The sequence below is a fragment of the Dama dama genome, chromosome 11 (assembly GCF_033118175.1).
Source record: "Dama dama isolate Ldn47 chromosome 11, ASM3311817v1, whole genome shotgun sequence".
Classification (NCBI taxonomy): Eukaryota; Metazoa; Chordata; class Mammalia; order Artiodactyla; family Cervidae; genus Dama; species Dama dama.
Genome location: NC_083691.1, coordinates 66373855 through 66392109, shown reverse-complemented (window position 1 = coordinate 66392109; position 18255 = coordinate 66373855). Strand labels below are relative to the sequence as shown.

Below are 18255 nucleotides of genomic sequence, written 5' to 3'. Positions count from 1 at the left end.
ACAGAACTTCACTGAATTTATAATGAGCTCAGATTTTTTTTTTTTTCCGTCTCATATCATCTCCAGAAGAAGAGGGGAACCAGGGGAAAGAAGGGCAATCTGCTTAGAGGCTCAATATAGGGTAAATATTAATTGAATTCAAAGGCTGCCAAAGCTGAAAATCAAGAGGAGTCCTTGGTATTCAGAAGCATAAGTTGTTCCACCAGTAATCAGACTCCTAACTGAATGTGAGACTAAATGAAAGAAGAAAAGATAATAGTTCAGATAACTTAAGCTTCTACTCCTCTTCCTAAGGCAAACTGTCTCCAGCTCAACCCTTACCTGACTATTAATAAAATTATGCCAAATAGGATTTAAAGAGTGTTGCAAATGAATGTGGAACCTCAGAGGAGGAAAAACACCGAAGTAATATTAAGCAAAATACATAAAACTTTTATCCTCAGGCTTTTTCTCTCATATCTGAAGCTGGTAGACTTAGAGAAGCATAGAGTATGAGAAAACAATCCAGGCTTTGGGGCCCCTCAAAATGATCTTTAGCCCGTCTTTATATCATATCAACAAGCAAATCAACAAGAGAAAACTGTTTAACATAGAAGACTAGGAATTTTACATATATTCAATACAGATTGGCCTCATAGCCTATGAATTAACCTCTTAAATAATAAAGTCTTATGGGGGTGGGAAGGAGGTTCAAGAGGGAGGGGACAAACATATATTTATGGGTGATTCATGCTGTTTTATGGCAGAAACCAACACAATATTGTAAAGCAATTATCCTCCAATTTAAAAATTTTTTTAAAAAGAATAAAGTCAGACCTCTTTAAGCATTTACTATACACTATATAATAATTTAATACATATTAGAGAGAAATATGCCTTCCTAATATGTCATAGGATACAAATGAGGAAAAGAAGGACTAAATTGGCTTGGATAATCTGATTCAAGAAGATGTTCCTGGGCTTCCCTGCTGGTCCAGTCGTTAAGAATCCACCTGCTAATGTAGGGGACATGAGTTCGATTCCTGATCTAGGAGGATCCAACATGTTGAGGGCCAACTAGGCCCACACACCACAACTGCTGAAGTGCAAGTGCTCAAAGCCCAAGTGCCCTAGGGCCTGTGCTGTACAACAAAGGAAGCCACAGGAATGAGAAGCCCATGCACCACGATGAAGAGGAGCCCCAGCTCTCTGCAACTAGAGAAAGCCCACACACAGCAACAAACACCTAATTGACACAGGCAAAAATAAATAAACAAATAAAAGAAGATGTTCTCAAAAACATTTTGTAAGATCAGGTCAATGGTTAGGGAATACAAGAAAAATATAAATAAAACTTAACACTATAGTCCAGCTATATCTTCCATAAAATCTCTGAGACCATCAATCTGGTATTTATTTTCATAAAGAATCTATATTCTAAAAATTCTAGTTTATTTTCTAATTTGTCTACTAGAGTTGCATTTAAAAAATACAAAAACTAGAGACTACAGCTCAAAAAGATGCTAAAAAATGCTAAATATTGAGTAAGCATTTAAGCAAGTATTAAATAAATGCTATAATAGCTTAAGGAAGATCAAAGCTTTTAAAATATTTGCCTTTCAATGAAGTACAGCAAAATTTCAGTTTCTTTTGCCTTGCTTGGGTCTTCTTCAAGTAGTTCTTCAACAATGCCTTGTTTATCTGTAAATATTAACAGCATCATGAAGCTTAAGGTTATCAATCAATAAAAACAACAAACATAAATGTTTAATACCAATAATCTAATGCTATAGTTCTAACAGTATCAACCTCTTCCTAAAATGAATGGCCTCCCCATCTCTTGCTTCCTTATTTTCAGGTAGATTTTCAGGTATTCTCTCCCTGGCTAACCAAGTTTACTCTTTACAGATTATCTGCCAACGGCTGAAGGAAGAAGCCCATAGCGTAACAGAGCCCTAACAAAAGTAAGTTCATTTTTAAAACTCAGGCTAGGAAAAGCCCCATTCTTTAGTTTTCAAGGGGAAACAAAATGTTTTCCATTATTTATGATACTTAAAAAAATACAGATCATCTACCGTGTAAATCTTTACTTTTCTGAATGTTCTCCACGATGTCTTGAAATGATCTGCTCCTATCAGATTTTACCCACAAAGTAAGTGCTTGTGAAATAACCTGCAGTCTTTGATGACTATAAAGATAAAAAAAACATTAATGACATACTGAACCTAAAATCAAATAGTGGAATATTAAAATCAACACAAATAAAAGCTTCAAACTTTCAAAACATAGATGCAACTTTCATACCTAAACTGTAATTCATTGTTCAAATTTTCAGTTGAATCTCGCCGTTCTAATACCACAGTCATTTCCTCATCTAAATCTGCCTTCCTCTGAATGGGTACGTATTTTTTGGACATAAGTTCTTCAATTTCTGCGTATTTACCTTCAAGATGTTTCAAGTATTTAGTGAGAGCATCCAAACTGACAGATTCTTGGAGAGTCATGCCTAAGGGAAAGGGAACAAATCAAACAAGACAAGCCGTGTGCAGGACACTTGTGCTCAAAGAGCAAGTCTTAGTATTAATAAAATAGGTCAGATGGTTGACTGTGTTAAGAAATAATTAAGAGATGGCAGCACGAACTTGTAGATTACTGAACTTTAGCATACATTTCTAAATGGCTGGAAGTTTTAAACAAATCATCACTGAAGACTTAATGAAGAGACTTCGCTGGTGGTCCAATGGTTAAGAATCTGCCAGGTAATGTAGGGGACACAGGTTTGATCCCTGGTCTGTGAAGATTCCACATGCTAAGGAAACAACTGGAATTTCTCACAAATATTTTAAACAAAATACTGTACCTGGAATAGGTTTTAAAGGCTCTTTGCAGCAAATACAAAGTTGTTCTTCTTTTGTGTCATACTTTGCCCTGACTTGTTTCATTTCATTTATCTGCAATTGAATCTTTGAGGAATTATTTTCAATAAGTCCCATCCTGAAAATCAGAAAGGCTTTTTTAATATGTTTCTTTCAACTAATTATTTAATTATACCATTCAAAGTAAAAAAGGTTAAATTATTACTTTAATTTGGCTAATTATCATTTTGTACCATTATGAATGTGGGTGAAAGTTTACAAAACAATGCTTAAGAAGTTAACTAACCTCATAAGTGAGAAACCATTCTCTTTCAAAGCATTAATAAAATCTTATACTGACTATGATTTATAACCTTACTGGAAATTTGTAAATGTTAAACAGAATAATCTGGCCACAAAGTACTAAGTCCATTCCCTTTAACTGAAAATTACCTTTGCAATTTAAAAATCATTTTTGTTAAGTAATCATATTAGTTTCCTGTGGCTGCTATCACAAAATACCACAAACTTGGTGGCTTAAAACAACAGAAATCTGTTCTTTCATAGTTCTGGAGCCCAGAAATCCAATATTATTAGGTTGGTGCAAATGTAATTGCTGTTTCAGACCATGAATTTTAAATCATTACAACTAGGCTCAAACACATCTCTTAATCAAAATAGGAACCAATTACAATCAACACATTTTTGTCAATGAGAAATGTTCGTTTATTCCTGTAGTGTAAAAATCTGTGTTTTGGGATTCAGTGAACTCTTGGAAAGCATTTTCTGCACCCTACTGGTTGTGGAAGCATTTTCCCTGCAAAAGGTTGTTGAGATGCTTAAAGAAGTGGTAGTTGGTTGGTGAGAGGTCAGGTGAATATGGCGGATGAGGCAAAATTTTGTAGCCCAATTCCTTTAACTTTTGAAGTGCTGGTTGTGTGAGGTACAGTCCGACATTGTTGTGGAGAAGAATCGGTCCTTTTCTGTTGACCAATGCTGGCTTCAGCCATTCTTGGTGCATCTCATGAATTTGCTGAGCATACTTCTCAGATGTAATGGTTTCGCTGGGATTCAGAAAGCTGTAGTGGGTCAGACAGGCAGCAGACCACCAGTGACCATGACCTTTTTTGGTGCAAGTTTGGCTTTGGCAAGTGCTTTGGAGTTTCGCAGTCCAACCACTGAGCTGGTCATTGCCACTTGTTGTATATTAATAAAATCCACTTTTTGTCACATATCACAATCCAATTGAAAAATGGTCCATTGTTGTTGTAGACAATAAAAGAAGACACTTCAAAACGACAATTTTTTTGATTTTTGGTCAGCTCATGAGGCACCCACTTATCAAGTTTTTTCACCTTTCCAATTTGCTTCAAATGCCCAACAACCATAGAATGGTCAATGTTGAGTTCTTTGGCAACTTCTCATGTAGCTGTTCATGCGTTCAGCTTTAAAGAAGGCTCTCAATTGGTCCTGGTCAACTTCCAATGGCCGACCACCATGCTCCTCATCTTCAAGGCTCTCATCTCCTTTGCAAACACTTCTTGAACCACCGCTGCACTGTATGTTTGTTAGTACATCCTGGACCAAAAGCACTGTTGATGTTGTGAGTTGTCTGCACTGTTTTACGGCCCATTTTGAACTCAAGTAAGAAAATCACCTGAATTTTTAGTCTAAAATCGTTTCCATAGTCTAAAATAAATATAAAATAAACAGCAAGCAATGTCATTAGCAAAAAAACACAAAGTGAGAAATGCACATTAAAATGATGTGTAACATAACCACATTTATTTAAGAATGTATTCCAATATCAAACAGCACTTTTCAACAATGCAAAAACAACAGTTACTTTTGCACCAACCTAATGGTGGCTCAGAGGGTAAAGTGTCTGCCTGCAATGCGGGAGACCTGGGTTCCATCCCTGGGTCAGGAAGATCCCTAGAGAAGGAAATGGCAACCCACTCCAGTATTTTTGCCTGGAGAATCCCATGGATGGAGGAGCCTGATGGGCTACAGTCCATGGGGTCGCAAAGAGTCAGACATGACTGAGTGACTTCACTTTCACTTTTAATAGTATTACTGGGTCAAAATTTGTTATTTCGAGTTCATGCTTCCTCTAGAAGCTCTAGGGGAGAATAAATTCTTTGCCTCTTCCAACTTTTGAGGGCAGGCGACTGGCCTTCAGTGGCTGCATATTTCAGTCTCTACCTCCGAGGTCATGACACCTTCTCCCCAAGTGTGCCTGTGACAATGCTCCCTCTTACCACTCTATTATAAGGACACCTGCGATGGGATTTAGGGTCCACCTGGCTAATCCAATATAATTTCCTTAGGGCGAGATCCTTGATGTAATCCTTAATTACATTAATGTAATCATAATGTAATCATATCTGCAAAGACCCTTTTTATAAATAAAGTAACATTTCCAGGTTCTCAGGATTAGAACCTATTTCTTTGGGGGCCATTATTTAGCCTACTTCATTAATTTTGATCCTAGAGCTAGAGGAATGACAGCACTCTGAGATAAAACTGAGTTCATCCACAAATGGTAATTTTAAAAACCAGGAAGTAGATAAAAACTTCTTTAAACCATTATGTGAAATTTACTTCCTGGTTTATCACCAATATTTTGGCCCAGGAAGGAAATAATAGATTAAAATCGGCTGGATACATAAGTGTTACAGGGTTTTTGGCAATTAAAAACAAGTTTGTCAGGGCTTCCCTGGTTGCTCATACAATAAAAACAAGTTTGTCTGTAGATAACTGCTATCCAGTCTCATTATTATACAGAATTCTGGGTAACTACAGACAGCTCAGAGTAAGAGCCTGTAGTATTTATGAAAGAGGGGATGTGGAGATAAAATGTCCCAGGTTTTCATCCAAATATTAACAGTTGTGCTTTAGTAAGAAAGACATGTTAAAAGTAAACGGACTTTCGAAAAAATTGAAAGCAGGGACTCAACAGATTCTTGTACAAGAATGTTCATGGTGGCACAAGTCACAGTAGCCTATGGTGGAAAAAATTCAAGTACCATCAACAGAGAAGTAGATGAAATATGGTATATACATACAGTGGAATATCATTCAGCCATAAAAAGGAATTAAGCTCCAATACATGCTATAACACAGATTAGAAGGTATCCAGTTGTTCCTTTCCATAGCTACTTTTATGAACTCCTTATCCTTGACAATTTCAGTACAATTAATCTAGCTGAGTATTTATTACTTACAATGGGATTCTTTGGTCTTCCAGAATCTGTGAATTGATATCTTTCACTAAATCTAGAAAACTCTCAGCCATTTTTCTTTTCAAACAGTGTCTGTCTCATGTTCTCTTCTCTATGAGTTATGATTAGACATAATAACTTTCTCACTCTATCCTCCAAGATGTTTTTTATAGTAGTTTTATTGATATATAGTTTGTATACCTTAAAATTCATCGTTTTAAAGTGTTCAATTCAGTAAATTTTAGCATATTCAAAGTGCTGTGCAAATACTACCATTTTTAGTTCCTGAACACTTCATCACTCCAAAAATAGGCCCTGAATCTGTTAGCAGTCTGATAAGCAGAAGGCAATTTTCCATGCAGTCTCCAAAAGTGGAGCAATTTACCTCTTGTTCACTCTTCCGGGTGTAGCCCTTAATCATCCCAGCTTTACATGGGGAAGATTTCCCACTAGACGACACCCCTTGGGCAGACAGATGCCAGGCTCTGTCTTTTATACCTCTGTGCCATAGTAAAAACTAAAGCTTATGGTCACAAGTTTTAATAAATGCTTTCAGGGTTAAAGAAGCTTTAGTGCTCCTCTATCTTTTGTTTTCTGATTTTGCCCTAATATTTCTGTTACTATCTTATCAGCCTCCTGTCCCTTTCGCAAAAAAAAAATTTTTTTTTTACTATTTTATGTAGCATTTTGTCCCAACAAGAAGTGATCCCAACCCCTTGCCAGCTACATAACCAAAAATGGAGGTCAAATTTCACATAATTTTCCTGGTTGACTTGAAATTAACTATAAGAACAATTTACCCATCAGTCACCAAATGGAACACTGAAAGTCTGAGACTGTTCAACGAGAGTGAGTTTTATCCTCTCCCAGTAGGTTACTTACTTTTGTGCATCACAAGAGTAAGTGATCTATTTCAGATGGTAATCATGAAATTGTACTATTAAACCTTCCATGCAAGAAATTACCTGGAGCAATTATCTGCATCCTTCCTTTTACGATACTACAATGTGCCTCCAATTATCCTGAGACATTATAAAATTCTCAAACTGAATTAATATTATTTTTCAAGTAAAAATACAGTAACATCAATAGAAAGGGTAACATAAAAACATGGTTTTAAAATAAAATCAAAGTTGAAGATGACTAAAAATCACTGGTTATAGTTACCATGGCTAGTTAATAAAACCAAGTAGCAATTATCACCTTTAGAGCTACTTACCAATATACTTACTTTGCTTGAAGTTGGGCTATTCTTTTCCTGTGATATACCAATGCTGTGGGCTCTCCTGCCAAAACTCTAAGTTTTCCATGAAGATAAAATGCAGTTCTTTGGCCTTTCTTTATTGTCTCAATAAACGTGTCATATTCTTTTTTGATTGAAGTAAGAATGGATTTGTATGCAGTGACATATTCTATTACCTGAAACATGATTTTTTCTGTCTATGGTACTGAAGTTTTTTCTAGAAGACTATATAGATCAAAAGCCTTGCAAATAGCATTACAGTTTTTTTTAATGAAATGACGGGCAATTAGATATCTAAAATTTTACAAATTTGAGCTTGCACTTATATGTAATATTGCCTGGATATTAAAGACAGTTCACGGTTACTGAATATATGATCTTTGTGAACCATTACAATTCTGTGAGCTTAAATATGAGAAAAAAACATTTTTGCTCTACTCAGGAATTAACACATACATTATATGAGGTCAGTTAAAACCAATACCAGGTCTAACTATCCCAACTCTGGATCTCTTAAATACAATTACATATCATCCCTCACTATCTCCAAATCTAGTCTCTGACTTCATTCAGACCTTAAAATCCTGGACTCCCTTCATCTCCCTGTTTTTCTAACCCATCTGCTCCTGTTGATCAATAATCTCAATTACCAAACTGCATTTCTATCCCCAAGATGTCAAGCACAATTGTAGAAAACCCTTCACATCTTATATTAATGACATTTATGTACATAATATCTCTGGAACAATAATGGAAGAAAATAGAAACCTACAGAGGAGGGAAGAAGAAAACTATGGAGAAAGAAAGGGTAAGTAGATTCTAAAATGAGAAGGACCTGACTTCAGTGTATACTCTGCTTATTGGCTTTTTACTTTATTTTTCTTTCTTTTTCTCTGGTTAACCTTGTGGAGGCATTACCCAAACGAAAAAGCAATAATAATTAAGAAACACTTTAAAGAAGTTAAAAAACAAAAACATTAAAAATAATCTATGGTTGCCAACTCATGAGAATTTCAGAAGGTGTCAAGTGATATAAGGAATAAATGTGACCAATCCACAATCTCCTCTGAAAGATACAATTATGCTTTCTATCCCTGCTACATATCTAGCTTATAGTATACTCCACTATAGCTAGAAAATACCTAGAAAAAAATAATGCAGAAAGACATCTAGTCTATCAAGAAATGGTATAAGGAGGGGAGTTCCCCATTGGCCCAGTGTTTAGGACTTGGGCTTTCACTGCTGTGGCCCAGGTTCAGTTCTGGGTAGGGGAACTGAGATCACAAAAAAAAATGGTATGGCAAAAAAAATAATAAATTGGTATAAGATGATAATTGATCAGTGGCAGGTTCAGTTCTGGGTAGGGGAACTGAGATCACAAAAAAACTGGTATGGCAAAAAAAATAATAAATTGGTATAAGATGATAATTGATCAATGGCAGGTTCAGTTCTGGGTAGGGGAACTGAGATCGCAAAAAAACTGGTATGGCAAAAAAAAAAATTGGTATAAGGAGATAATTGATCAATGCCAAGCACCATAAAAGGATTTCTGAGTGGGAGATACTGGTCATCTTTCTGATATGACCAAACTACCTATCCACCAAAATCAAGACTGCTGCCCAGCAATTTTCAGTAAAATGGAGACCATTAATTTGTGGTCTTTCAAACTAAACATTTCACTGTTCCCTGCTATCCTCCACTCCACAAGCCTCTATGATGTGCTGCAACAATCCAAGACAACTCAGATATCTTAATGGATAGAAAACAGACTTGTTATAACATCATGATCAGCTCCCACGGGTTTACTAGAAGAAACGGATTTCAGAAAGACACTCATGAATTTTTAAGAATGCTCAAAATGCATTAGAGTAAAGGAGGCAAGCTGGTATGCTAGAGGTAGAATAGTTTTGGTTGGCCAGCAAAATATTTTACAATTTAGGAAATTTCACCCAAAGCCCGTATTTTTAGCTTCTCCTGAAAACTGAAGAATCTACCAACATGGAACTCCCATTCCTTTAATGACAGTAGTCAGCTGGCACTTTAAATTGGACTTTTTCTTCTTTTCACCACAGTCCCCATGATTCCTTATTCTCTCTCTCTTTTTTTTCCCTTATTCTCTTAAAGCCAATCCACTTAACTCTCATATGACCTTCCTGACCTCTAGGCATTTAAGTTTCAGTCTCCATAGTAAGGCTTCCCTTAACTCCTTCCAAACAGAGCCGTGTTTCCCAGGTAGAGAACTATGAGGGAGAAAAGGAACGGCACTCATTCCACCTCAGCTCCTACACACGAACATACACTATTTGCACAAAACACATGAGGAACACAAAAGGCCAGTCACTTTCCAGAGTCCAGCTGCCTCGAGAATTTACCCATATCTCCTGAAACGCACTCTTCCTAGCCTTGATCTTCTTTGCGTATTAAGTCCTCGGCTCTCTCTGCAACCTACCCTCAATTCTTGTTACACAAGCCTCAGGTCTCCTTGCTTTGATTCAGGCATGGTTCTCTAGGCCAAATCCTCTACCTCTGATTTTAAACGGAATTTGGTACTTGTTCTCTGGTGCTAAGCACTCAGAAATGCAAGTTGGTACTTTCATCTTTTGCCAAACTAGACCCTTCCAAGAGAGGGAAGATTAGAGAAGGCAGACATTAATAGTTTATTAACAACCAAATGTGTTAGAACATGAAAATGGAAATGCAAATTATTTTATTGAGAAGCTAGAAGAAAGGTTTCTCTAAATACCACAGGATTTCTATTTCAGATCCCCTCTTACTTTTGAAGAATAGTATTCTTCACAATATACAATGTATAACTGTATAATGTACAAATAGTTTGAATGGAAATCTTGGGGGGGTAGGGAGAAAAGGACTAAAGATACAGAAATCATCTTTTATTTAATCTCCTGTCTTTTTTCTTCGAATCAAATTTATCAACACCTCCTCCAAAATGACTTCACCATAACTATACTAATTTAAAGCAGAGAGCTCTTCATGTGTAAAAACTTGTGACAAGTGTTAGCATTTGGATATGCAAAAATAAGTATGTTACAGTTATAACTTTCCTTTGCTGATTTCACGCAAGTAGAGTCTCAGCATGATTTCTGATATTTATAAAACCTATTCAATACACTACCTTTAAACATTCACCTAATACATTCCTTAATGACTAAAACACCAAAACAATTTCATTGATCATAACCACTTATAAACTGAAGCTAACCTGCCAATGTACCAGTTCTTAAAGACAGATTTTCTACATGACTTTAAAGGAAGAAAAGACTCTCTTTTCCATTTTATACTTTTATGGATATGCAAGTGAAGTGAAGTGAAGTGAGGTAAAAGTCGCTCAGTTGTGTCCGACTCTTTCTGACCCCCTGGAGTGTACAGTCCATGGAATTCTCCAGGCAAGAATACTGGAGTGGGTAGCCTTTCTCTTCTCCAGGGGATCTTCCCAACCTAGAGATCGCACCCAGGACCCAGGTCTCCCACATTGCAGGCAGATTCTTTACCAGCTGAGCCACAAGGGAAGCCCAGGAATACTGGATTAGGTAGCCTATCCCCCAACAAATCTTCCCAACCCCGGAATCTAACCAGGGTCTCCTGCATTGCAAGCAGATTCTCTACCAACTGAGCTATTGGGGAAGCCTAGTGGATTGGCATCAATTTTCTTAATTCCACTTTTAGGTATCTATGATTACTTTATGCTCACTTTTCCTTAGAGTGAGGCATTTTATTTTTATTTTAGAGGAGAAATAAGACTCAGTGTTATAATGCTTAAAAATTAAAAAAAAAAGCAAAACAGAGTTCTTCTATTTTGCCTATGGCTGTTTAACTCAGAGCCAAATAGTTTACAGAAGTCTTAACATAAGTAATTATTTCTTCCAGGTAAGGAGGAAAGGATGCTAATTTCACTTATTTTACTGTCAGGGCATCTTCAAAGACAGGTGAAAAAGAAAAAGTGAGGTTAAAAAAAAATGAGGATCAGTGGCCATATTGCAATCGTTTATAAAGAAAAGATGGTTTTTCTAAAATCTTAAAAAGCAAAATCAAATGTTAGCTAAAACTGCAGCATTTTCTGACCTCTACTTTTCAGGTCTGGAAGATCCCCTGGGGGAGGAAATGGCAACCCACTCCAGTATTCTTGCCAGAATAATTCTGTAGACAGAGCAGCCTGTCAGGCTACAATCCACGGGGTCACCAAGAGTTGGACACAACTAAAGCAACTGAGCATGCATGCATCAGCCGCTTGTTTACTAGCCTATCTAGACCTCTAATCCACGAGGGGTCTCAATCCAATATTATAGATCAAATTGAAACCAAGATTTTAATGACACCGCAAATCACCCCCAAAACGATGAAGAATCACCAGGTTCTGGCTATAGCCCAATTCCTAACAAATCGGATAATAATTTAAGATGGAAGGTCAAAATGATGTTTGAAGGCACAGGTAGGTTGTAGCTCAAAAACTGATAGCCTGCACTTAAGCTATGATAACTGAAATACTCATTAACTGTCTAGTAATATAAATCCAGCATAGCATTTTCCACATTCATCCCTTTCTGATAAACTGGACAAACTTTTCAAAACCGATAAATGAAGTAGTCAAACAAGCAGTGGTGTTACTAATGTATGAATATTATTGTCAGGATGGACCATTTCTACCACATAAAAACTCCACTGTCTTAGAGCATTACGATACCTTATCAAAAACATTTCGGTATATGATGTAATATTCATCAGCACGTCCTTCCTCATTACAGCACACTCTTTCAGTTTCTGTAATTATGTATCTTTGCATTCTTTCCAAAAATTCCTTGTCACTTCTACTAATGATAGGAGGGAGAACTGCATGCTTATTTATTTCTTGGACGGACATAGGTCACAATCTATACACTTGTTCGCCAGAGAAAATTTAAGTCTTGATTGCTTTTGCAACAAAGCCAAAACTTTGATAAGCCTGAAAGGAAAAAAAATCAATTAACCTAAAGCGTTACATAAGTTAGGTCAAATATGGATCTAAATAAAATGTTTCAGAAAAAAAAATCTCATGGATCTCATGACATAAATATTTCAACCTATGAGTGAACAGGTCTAATAAATTCTTCTGTCATGTGCTATACTCTACCTCTGGGATAGAAACACCAAACACCAGACAATAAAAAGCTCTTTTCTTACTAAAGAAGCATTTGTATCTTAAGATCGAATGGTTTGTTTAACTTAATATTTTCTAACAGAAGTATAATTAGCATTTTATTTGCTTCATGTGGGAAAACTAGTTTGAAAGCATCCTGATGAAACAAACAAGGTCAAATATTGTGGCCTCCAGTCATTCTGGCGTGGGAGTGATAGCCTTGCTTGTAGGAACTTAGGCTTAACTCTGACTGAGACAGGGAGCTACTGGAGGACTGTGTGCGGAAGACTGACAGCTGACTTACATTTTCAAAGAATTGCTCTTGCTGCCCCGTGAAGACAAGCATTGAAATAAGAATTACTGGGAAGCTACTACAAGAGCCCAGGCAAAAGATAACGGTGGCTTGAAATAGTGGTAACAGCAGAGCTGTGAGAAGTGTTCGGCACATACATCAAAAATAAAACCAAAAAGATTTGTTGAGGGATGCGATGTGGGTATGAGAAAATAATCAAGGATGACCATCAAGTTTCTGGCTTCAGCAACTGAAAAGATGGAATTGCCTTCTATGAGATGGGACAATCAATTTCATAAGATCAGGAGTTTGGGCCCACCTATTACAGATGATGAATCAACAGATAATATGTGAAGCTGGAATTCAAATGAATAGTCCGAGTGAAAAAGAGGTTTATAAGTCATCTGCATATAAATGATATTTAAAAGTTATGAGGCAGAATGGAAAAAGATCTGGGAAATGTAAGCAAAGCAGATATCCAAGGATGGGGCCTTGGGGGGCACTTCAAAGCTTAGAGGTCTGGTAGATAAGGAGGAAGCAGCAAAACAGCCTGGAAAAGAGGGTCTACGGGGATGGAAGTCAATCAAGTGAAGAAAATGTTTCAAAGAGGAAAGGCATGATCCACTGTGTCAAACGCTGCTAAGTCAAAGAAGATTAAGTGGATATTGAATTTAGCAACACGGAGGTTATTCCCACAGTTACTCAGTTGGAATAGGAGGGGAGACAAAAAGCCTTGTCCCCAGGAGTGGGTTCAGTCAATGGAAGGAAAAGAATTAAAGAGACAATGAGTATAAACAACTTTCAAGGAGTTTTGTTGTAAAAGTGGAGATTAATTGGCAGAATATGGGATGAAGAGTGTACCAGAGAGAAGAAATGGATTCCTCAGAAGTGCCAAAGTAGGAAAGACATGTCAGGAACTTCAATTAGCTCAATGTTAATAAAGTGTAAAGCGAGAAATGGCTTTGGCAGATTAGGCTCTAAGGAAGGCAGAGGTTCACTATCACACTAAGGAATTTGGGTTTTATCTTGAAGGTGAAATAGCATAATGACATAATCATTTTTACTTTTTAGAATACTTTGGCGACAAAAGTGAAGGTGGGTTAGAAGACGACTGGAGACAGAGAAAATTAAGAAGCCTGAATTTGGGGATGGGGAAGCAGAGAACGGCAGAGAGATAAAGACATTAGTAGGGTACATATGGCAAAAGGCCATGGCTTCCCATGTGGCTCAGCAGGTAAAGAAACCACCTGCACTGCAGGAAACCTGGGTTTGATCCCTGGGTGGGAAGATCCCCTGGAGAAGGAAATGGCAACCCATTCTAGTATTTTTGACCTGAAAAATTCCATGGATAGAGGGCCCTGGCCGGCTTAGCATATGGGGTCGTGAAGAGTCGGGACAGGACTAAACACAAACGCATAGTAAAGGTTTAGCTCGCTAACCCGCCTGCCTTGCCAGGAGAGCACGCCACACATACTCCAAAAAACTTCCTCTTAGGATTTTCACAACTCCCAACGTCCAAACTTGGAAATTCTGCAGTAAATAAACCTCCATCGGGTTTCTTTCCCATATGACTTCATTTGAAAATCTGAAAACTCCTGAGGCTTTTTAACATATTAAACCTTTTCACACTGCGTAGTGACATACAATACAGGCTCTTCCTCAAACCAGGAGAGCCCAAGAGGTTGAGGACACCACCTATTATTCCGGTTGCCTGGAGCTGGCCACTGGAAGGCCCTTCCCTTGAAGGCCCTGGGAGCTTCTGGTAGTAGATCGCTGATCCTCAGCCCCTCACCGCCTCCGTTAGTGGGTGACGACACTTTTGGCCCCTCTGCTCTTCTCCAGCCTCTTAACCTTCCCTCCTAGTCACTTCTGACCCGTTTCCATCTCCCAGAAACCATTACTGCGCTTGCCTCTTCCTCCTCACCTTAATCCCTTTCTCCAAACCCACCGCTAGGCGACAGTAACTAGGGAGCAGGGAGGTGCGGAACTGCATCTTGGGACAAGTAGTCCTGCCGAAAAGAAAGCAGTGGAAACTACAATTCCCAGAAGACACTGCCGTTTCCTCTCTTTTTCTCATGAAGGCCCTTTAACTCCACCCCCCTTTTAAAGGCTCTTTTAGCCACGTCAACTACAGGGGTAAAGCCTTTTTAAGACATTTTTAAGTTGCTTAAATCTATTATTTCCAGAAAGTTCTGGATGATAAAGTGAGAAATAAGCTAAGCTAGAGGGAGGAGAAATGAGGTCACGACCTGGTCTGGCATGTGGCTGGGCAGCCGCTGCGACAGTGCTCAGGCACTTGGTGTGGCCGCCTAGGAGGCGGGGCCTCCAGGAGCGCCCGGAAAGCTCGTGGACCAGCGTGGGGCCTTCCTTTCGGATCCGCCATCTGCGGTGAGTGTGTGCCTGCGGCCGAGCTCTGTACCGTAGCCTGCCATCGCACCTCCTGTATCTCCGGGTCTCATCTGTCTCCTCCTTTTCCTCACCCTCAGGTGGAACCGCCGCCAAGATGCAGATTTTCGTGAAGACCCTGACGGGGAAGACCATCACTCTCGAGGTGCGGGCCAGGCCGGGGAGAAGCCGCGGCCTCATGGAGGGAGGGCCTGAGGCGGATCTCGGCACTGGCGCTGCTTTCCGCCGTACAACGCGTTTGTGAGCCGGACTTCTAAAATCTGACCTTGAAATGAGCGTTGATTGTTGAGCCGCGGCCTAGGGCGCGTTTTCTATGCCTGAAGTCCGAGTGTGTCACTTCTAGGCGTTCCGGCAGGGTAGCCGGAGCCGGCGTCGCGCGGTGGGAGGGAGGTGCTCTTGTAGGTGGGCGCGAGCACGTGTGGCCCGGCCGCGACGTCTGGGGCTCTTCTAGGTGGGTTTCGGCCCCCACCGGCTCGGTTCTTTGGTAACTTTCAAGTTTCTTACTCTGTTACCGATATGTTTGCGTTTTAAAACTCATAGGTCGAACCCTCGGATACAATAGAAAATGTAAAGGCCAAGATCCAGGATAAGGAAGGCAAGTTGGTATTTTCTGATTCAGAAAAACTGATCTGTAGAGGCTCTTGTCAGGCGCTAGACGTACCTGCTCTCTGTGGGGTGGGAAGAGTTTTACGAAAATGCTTTTGGAATAACACAGTAGGCAAACGTTTATCAGCATGGAGCCAAACTGCAGTTAGGTTTCACGTGTGTGAATTCGAAGGAGCTGGCTAATTTAAACTCAGCGTTTTCTGTAAAGTGGCTATGTTAATGTATATTAAGAGTAAATGAGATTAAAATGTGTAAACATTTACAGTTACACCTTGCCTGTAGTGAGAACTCACTGATGACTGTCAGTACCATTTACTTGATTCAGGATTGTAAATCATGAGCAGATATGCTTAATTTACCATCACTTAATTTGTGTATTCAACTTGTTTCCCATTAGGAATTCCTCCTGACCAGCAAAGACTGATCTTTGCTGGCAAGCAACTGGAAGATGGACGTACTTTGTCTGACTACAACATTCAAAAGGTCTGTTTGGAGGAAAGCAGCCCTTTAAGTATAAATATATGTCACAACTGGGAATTTTGACCAGTATTCAAAATTAGGGAGAATAGCATTCAATTAGCAATAGTATCCCAGGTCATTCCTTCATCAGCATTTGAGAAGCACTGCTACAGTCCCCTACATTTTGGATTTTGCACATTGCATCCCATGATGTTATTTATTTAACCTTTCTATAGTAGTTTATTTAAGAATGAGATCCCCACCCTGCCCCCCAACATTCCATCATCTGTGGGTGTGCTTGACATCCAGTTAGAAGGTGCATGATGCTGGTTGTCCATTCTCTGAACACTAGCATTAATGTAGCCATTTTAAAAGCCTGTTTCATTCTCTGTTCAATAACAGGAGTCCACTCTTCATCTAGTGTTGAGACTTCGTGGTGGTGCTAAGAAAAGGAAGAAGAAGTCTTACACCACTCCCAAGAAGAACAAGCATAAGAGAAAGAAGGTTAAATTGGCTGTTCTGAAATACTATAAGGTGGGCCAAATAAGTTTTTTCTCTATAGATTAATAATTTTGTTTGCATTTCTGGTTTCAAACTTTTTTATTAAAGAAGTTTGGGTGGTTTTTTTTTTTTTCCTGTTTTGGTGTTTGATTGGGCTTTATGTAACGGGGAATTACCTGTAGCTACTTCATTTCTTTTTTTTTTTTTTTCTAAAAAAATATGGAACACTTCACGAATTTGCGTGTCATCCTTGCGCAGGGGCCATGCTAATCTTCTCTGTATCGTTCCAATTTTAGTATATGTGCTGCCGAAGCGAGCACACTTCATTTCAACTAAGCTTTGGATTCTAATGTCAGTTTGGGTTCAGGTCTTAACTCTGTCCATCACTTGCATGGCTGGACTTTAAAAACTCAACTTGTTGTTGTACTAATTACTGGTGAGAATTTGGGATGCTTTGGTTTGTAAATACTAAAAATTATCGTTGTGTAATTTAAAGGGTAAATATTTTGAGTCACTTAAAAAACCAGATCTCAGAATATGTTGCAAGATTATCTTAATAGCAAGTTTCTGCTTTTTAGGTGGATGAGAATGGCAAAATCAGTCGCCTTCGCCGAGAGTGTCCCTCAGATGAATGTGGTGCTGGAGTTTTTATGGCCAGTCACTTCGACAGACATTACTGTGGCAAATGTTGTCTGACCTATTGTTTCAACAAACCAGAAGACAAGTAATTGTATATTGGTTAATAAAGATATGAGCTAACATTTAAATGTTGGGTTTTATTACACTGCTTTTAAAAGTGGACTTTAAGCATCAAATTTTCTAAAGTAACCTGTACTTCACAGAATTATGTTATATTTAGTATCAGTTGTTTAGATTTAAGCCAGTTATTTTGACCTCAGGGGTATTGACATTTGGACTGATAATTCTTGGTTATAGGGGCCTTCCTGTGCATCAGAAGGATAATGAACAGCATTCCTGGCCTCTACCCACTTGATGCCGTGAGCATACTATTCTATTCCCTCCCCACAGCCAAAAGTATCTAGACATTGCCAGATGACCCCTCAGGGTGGTGAAGAACTATGCCCTTCCTCACCCCTGCAGATTGGGAAACACTGGTTTGTGTGAATTGGTATTACAACCTTGCCTTAAAAAGCTACAATATACTTGTTTCCTACAAATGAAGTTGAAAGGCTGAGCTCCTGAGTTGCCAATTAATTCATCCCAAGTCTGGATGGTGGTTTGCTGTTTGCAATACAAAGGGTACATGCTGCTATTCAATGCTACGTGTGTAAATTCTAATGTTTACTGGTAGTGTTGATGCTAAAAAACATGGTTTTTAGTTCTAAAATTTACTGGTAGTGTTGATGCTAAAAAACATGGTTTCATAGTATTGGTACCTCGTTTTGCTTCTAGAGCACAGTTCAGGATCACTGAACTAAAGCACCTGAAATGTTTTAAACTGATTATTAAGATTCAGTGATATACCAATAATAGTTTCCTTTAGCCATATTTTCCCATACCAGGATTTCTAGTTGTAGGCATCCTTAAATAAGGTTTCC

At 38.6% G+C, this 18255-nt stretch overlaps 2 protein-coding genes and 1 non-coding gene across 3 annotated transcripts in view; 1 reads left to right on the top strand and 2 right to left on the bottom strand.

Moving 5' to 3' along the window:
• Positions 1 to 14722, bottom strand: part of CLHC1 (clathrin heavy chain linker domain containing 1) — a 38010-nt gene extending 23288 nt beyond the window's left edge. Inside the window, exons 1-6 of the mRNA XM_061156293.1 lie at positions 14649 to 14722; positions 7290 to 7477; positions 2840 to 2973; positions 2284 to 2485; positions 2055 to 2167; positions 1596 to 1680 (exon numbers count right to left, since the gene is read on the bottom strand). Coding sequence (XP_061012276.1) covers positions 1596 to 1680; positions 2055 to 2167; positions 2284 to 2485; positions 2840 to 2973; positions 7290 to 7477; positions 14649 to 14717 — 791 coding nt within the window. The 5' untranslated portion in view covers positions 14718 to 14722. The remainder of the gene's footprint in view (positions 1 to 1595; positions 1681 to 2054; positions 2168 to 2283; positions 2486 to 2839; positions 2974 to 7289; positions 7478 to 14648) is intronic.
• A 366-nt stretch (positions 14723 to 15088) lies between these two features.
• On the top strand, positions 15089 to 17457 carry RPS27A (ribosomal protein S27a). Its single transcript, XM_061155429.1, has 5 exons — positions 15089 to 15275; positions 15671 to 15725; positions 16134 to 16219; positions 16598 to 16729; positions 17275 to 17457. Exons 1-5 carry the CDS (start codon positions 15228 to 15230, stop codon positions 17422 to 17424), a joined length of 471 nt encoding a protein of 156 aa, XP_061011412.1. The 5' UTR covers positions 15089 to 15227; the 3' UTR covers positions 17425 to 17457.
• Positions 16910 to 17016, bottom strand: LOC133065767 (U6 spliceosomal RNA). The gene has a single exon (XR_009695015.1). It is a non-coding gene; the product is annotated as a U6 spliceosomal RNA (small nuclear RNA).
• Positions 17458 to 18255: the final 798 nt, after the last annotated feature.

Excerpts from the sequence above, each read along its gene's own strand:
- RPS27A (XM_061155429.1), top strand. The coding sequence starts at position 15,228 with ATGCAGATTTTCGTGAAGACCCTGACGGGGAAGACCATCACTCTCGAG. Across the intron at positions 15,276-15,670 it reads GGAAGACCATCACTCTCGAG|GTCGAACCCTCGGATACAAT; the intron begins GTGCGGGCCAGG and ends TAAAACTCATAG. Across the intron at positions 16,220-16,597 it reads CTGACTACAACATTCAAAAG|GAGTCCACTCTTCATCTAGT; the intron begins GTCTGTTTGGAG and ends GTTCAATAACAG.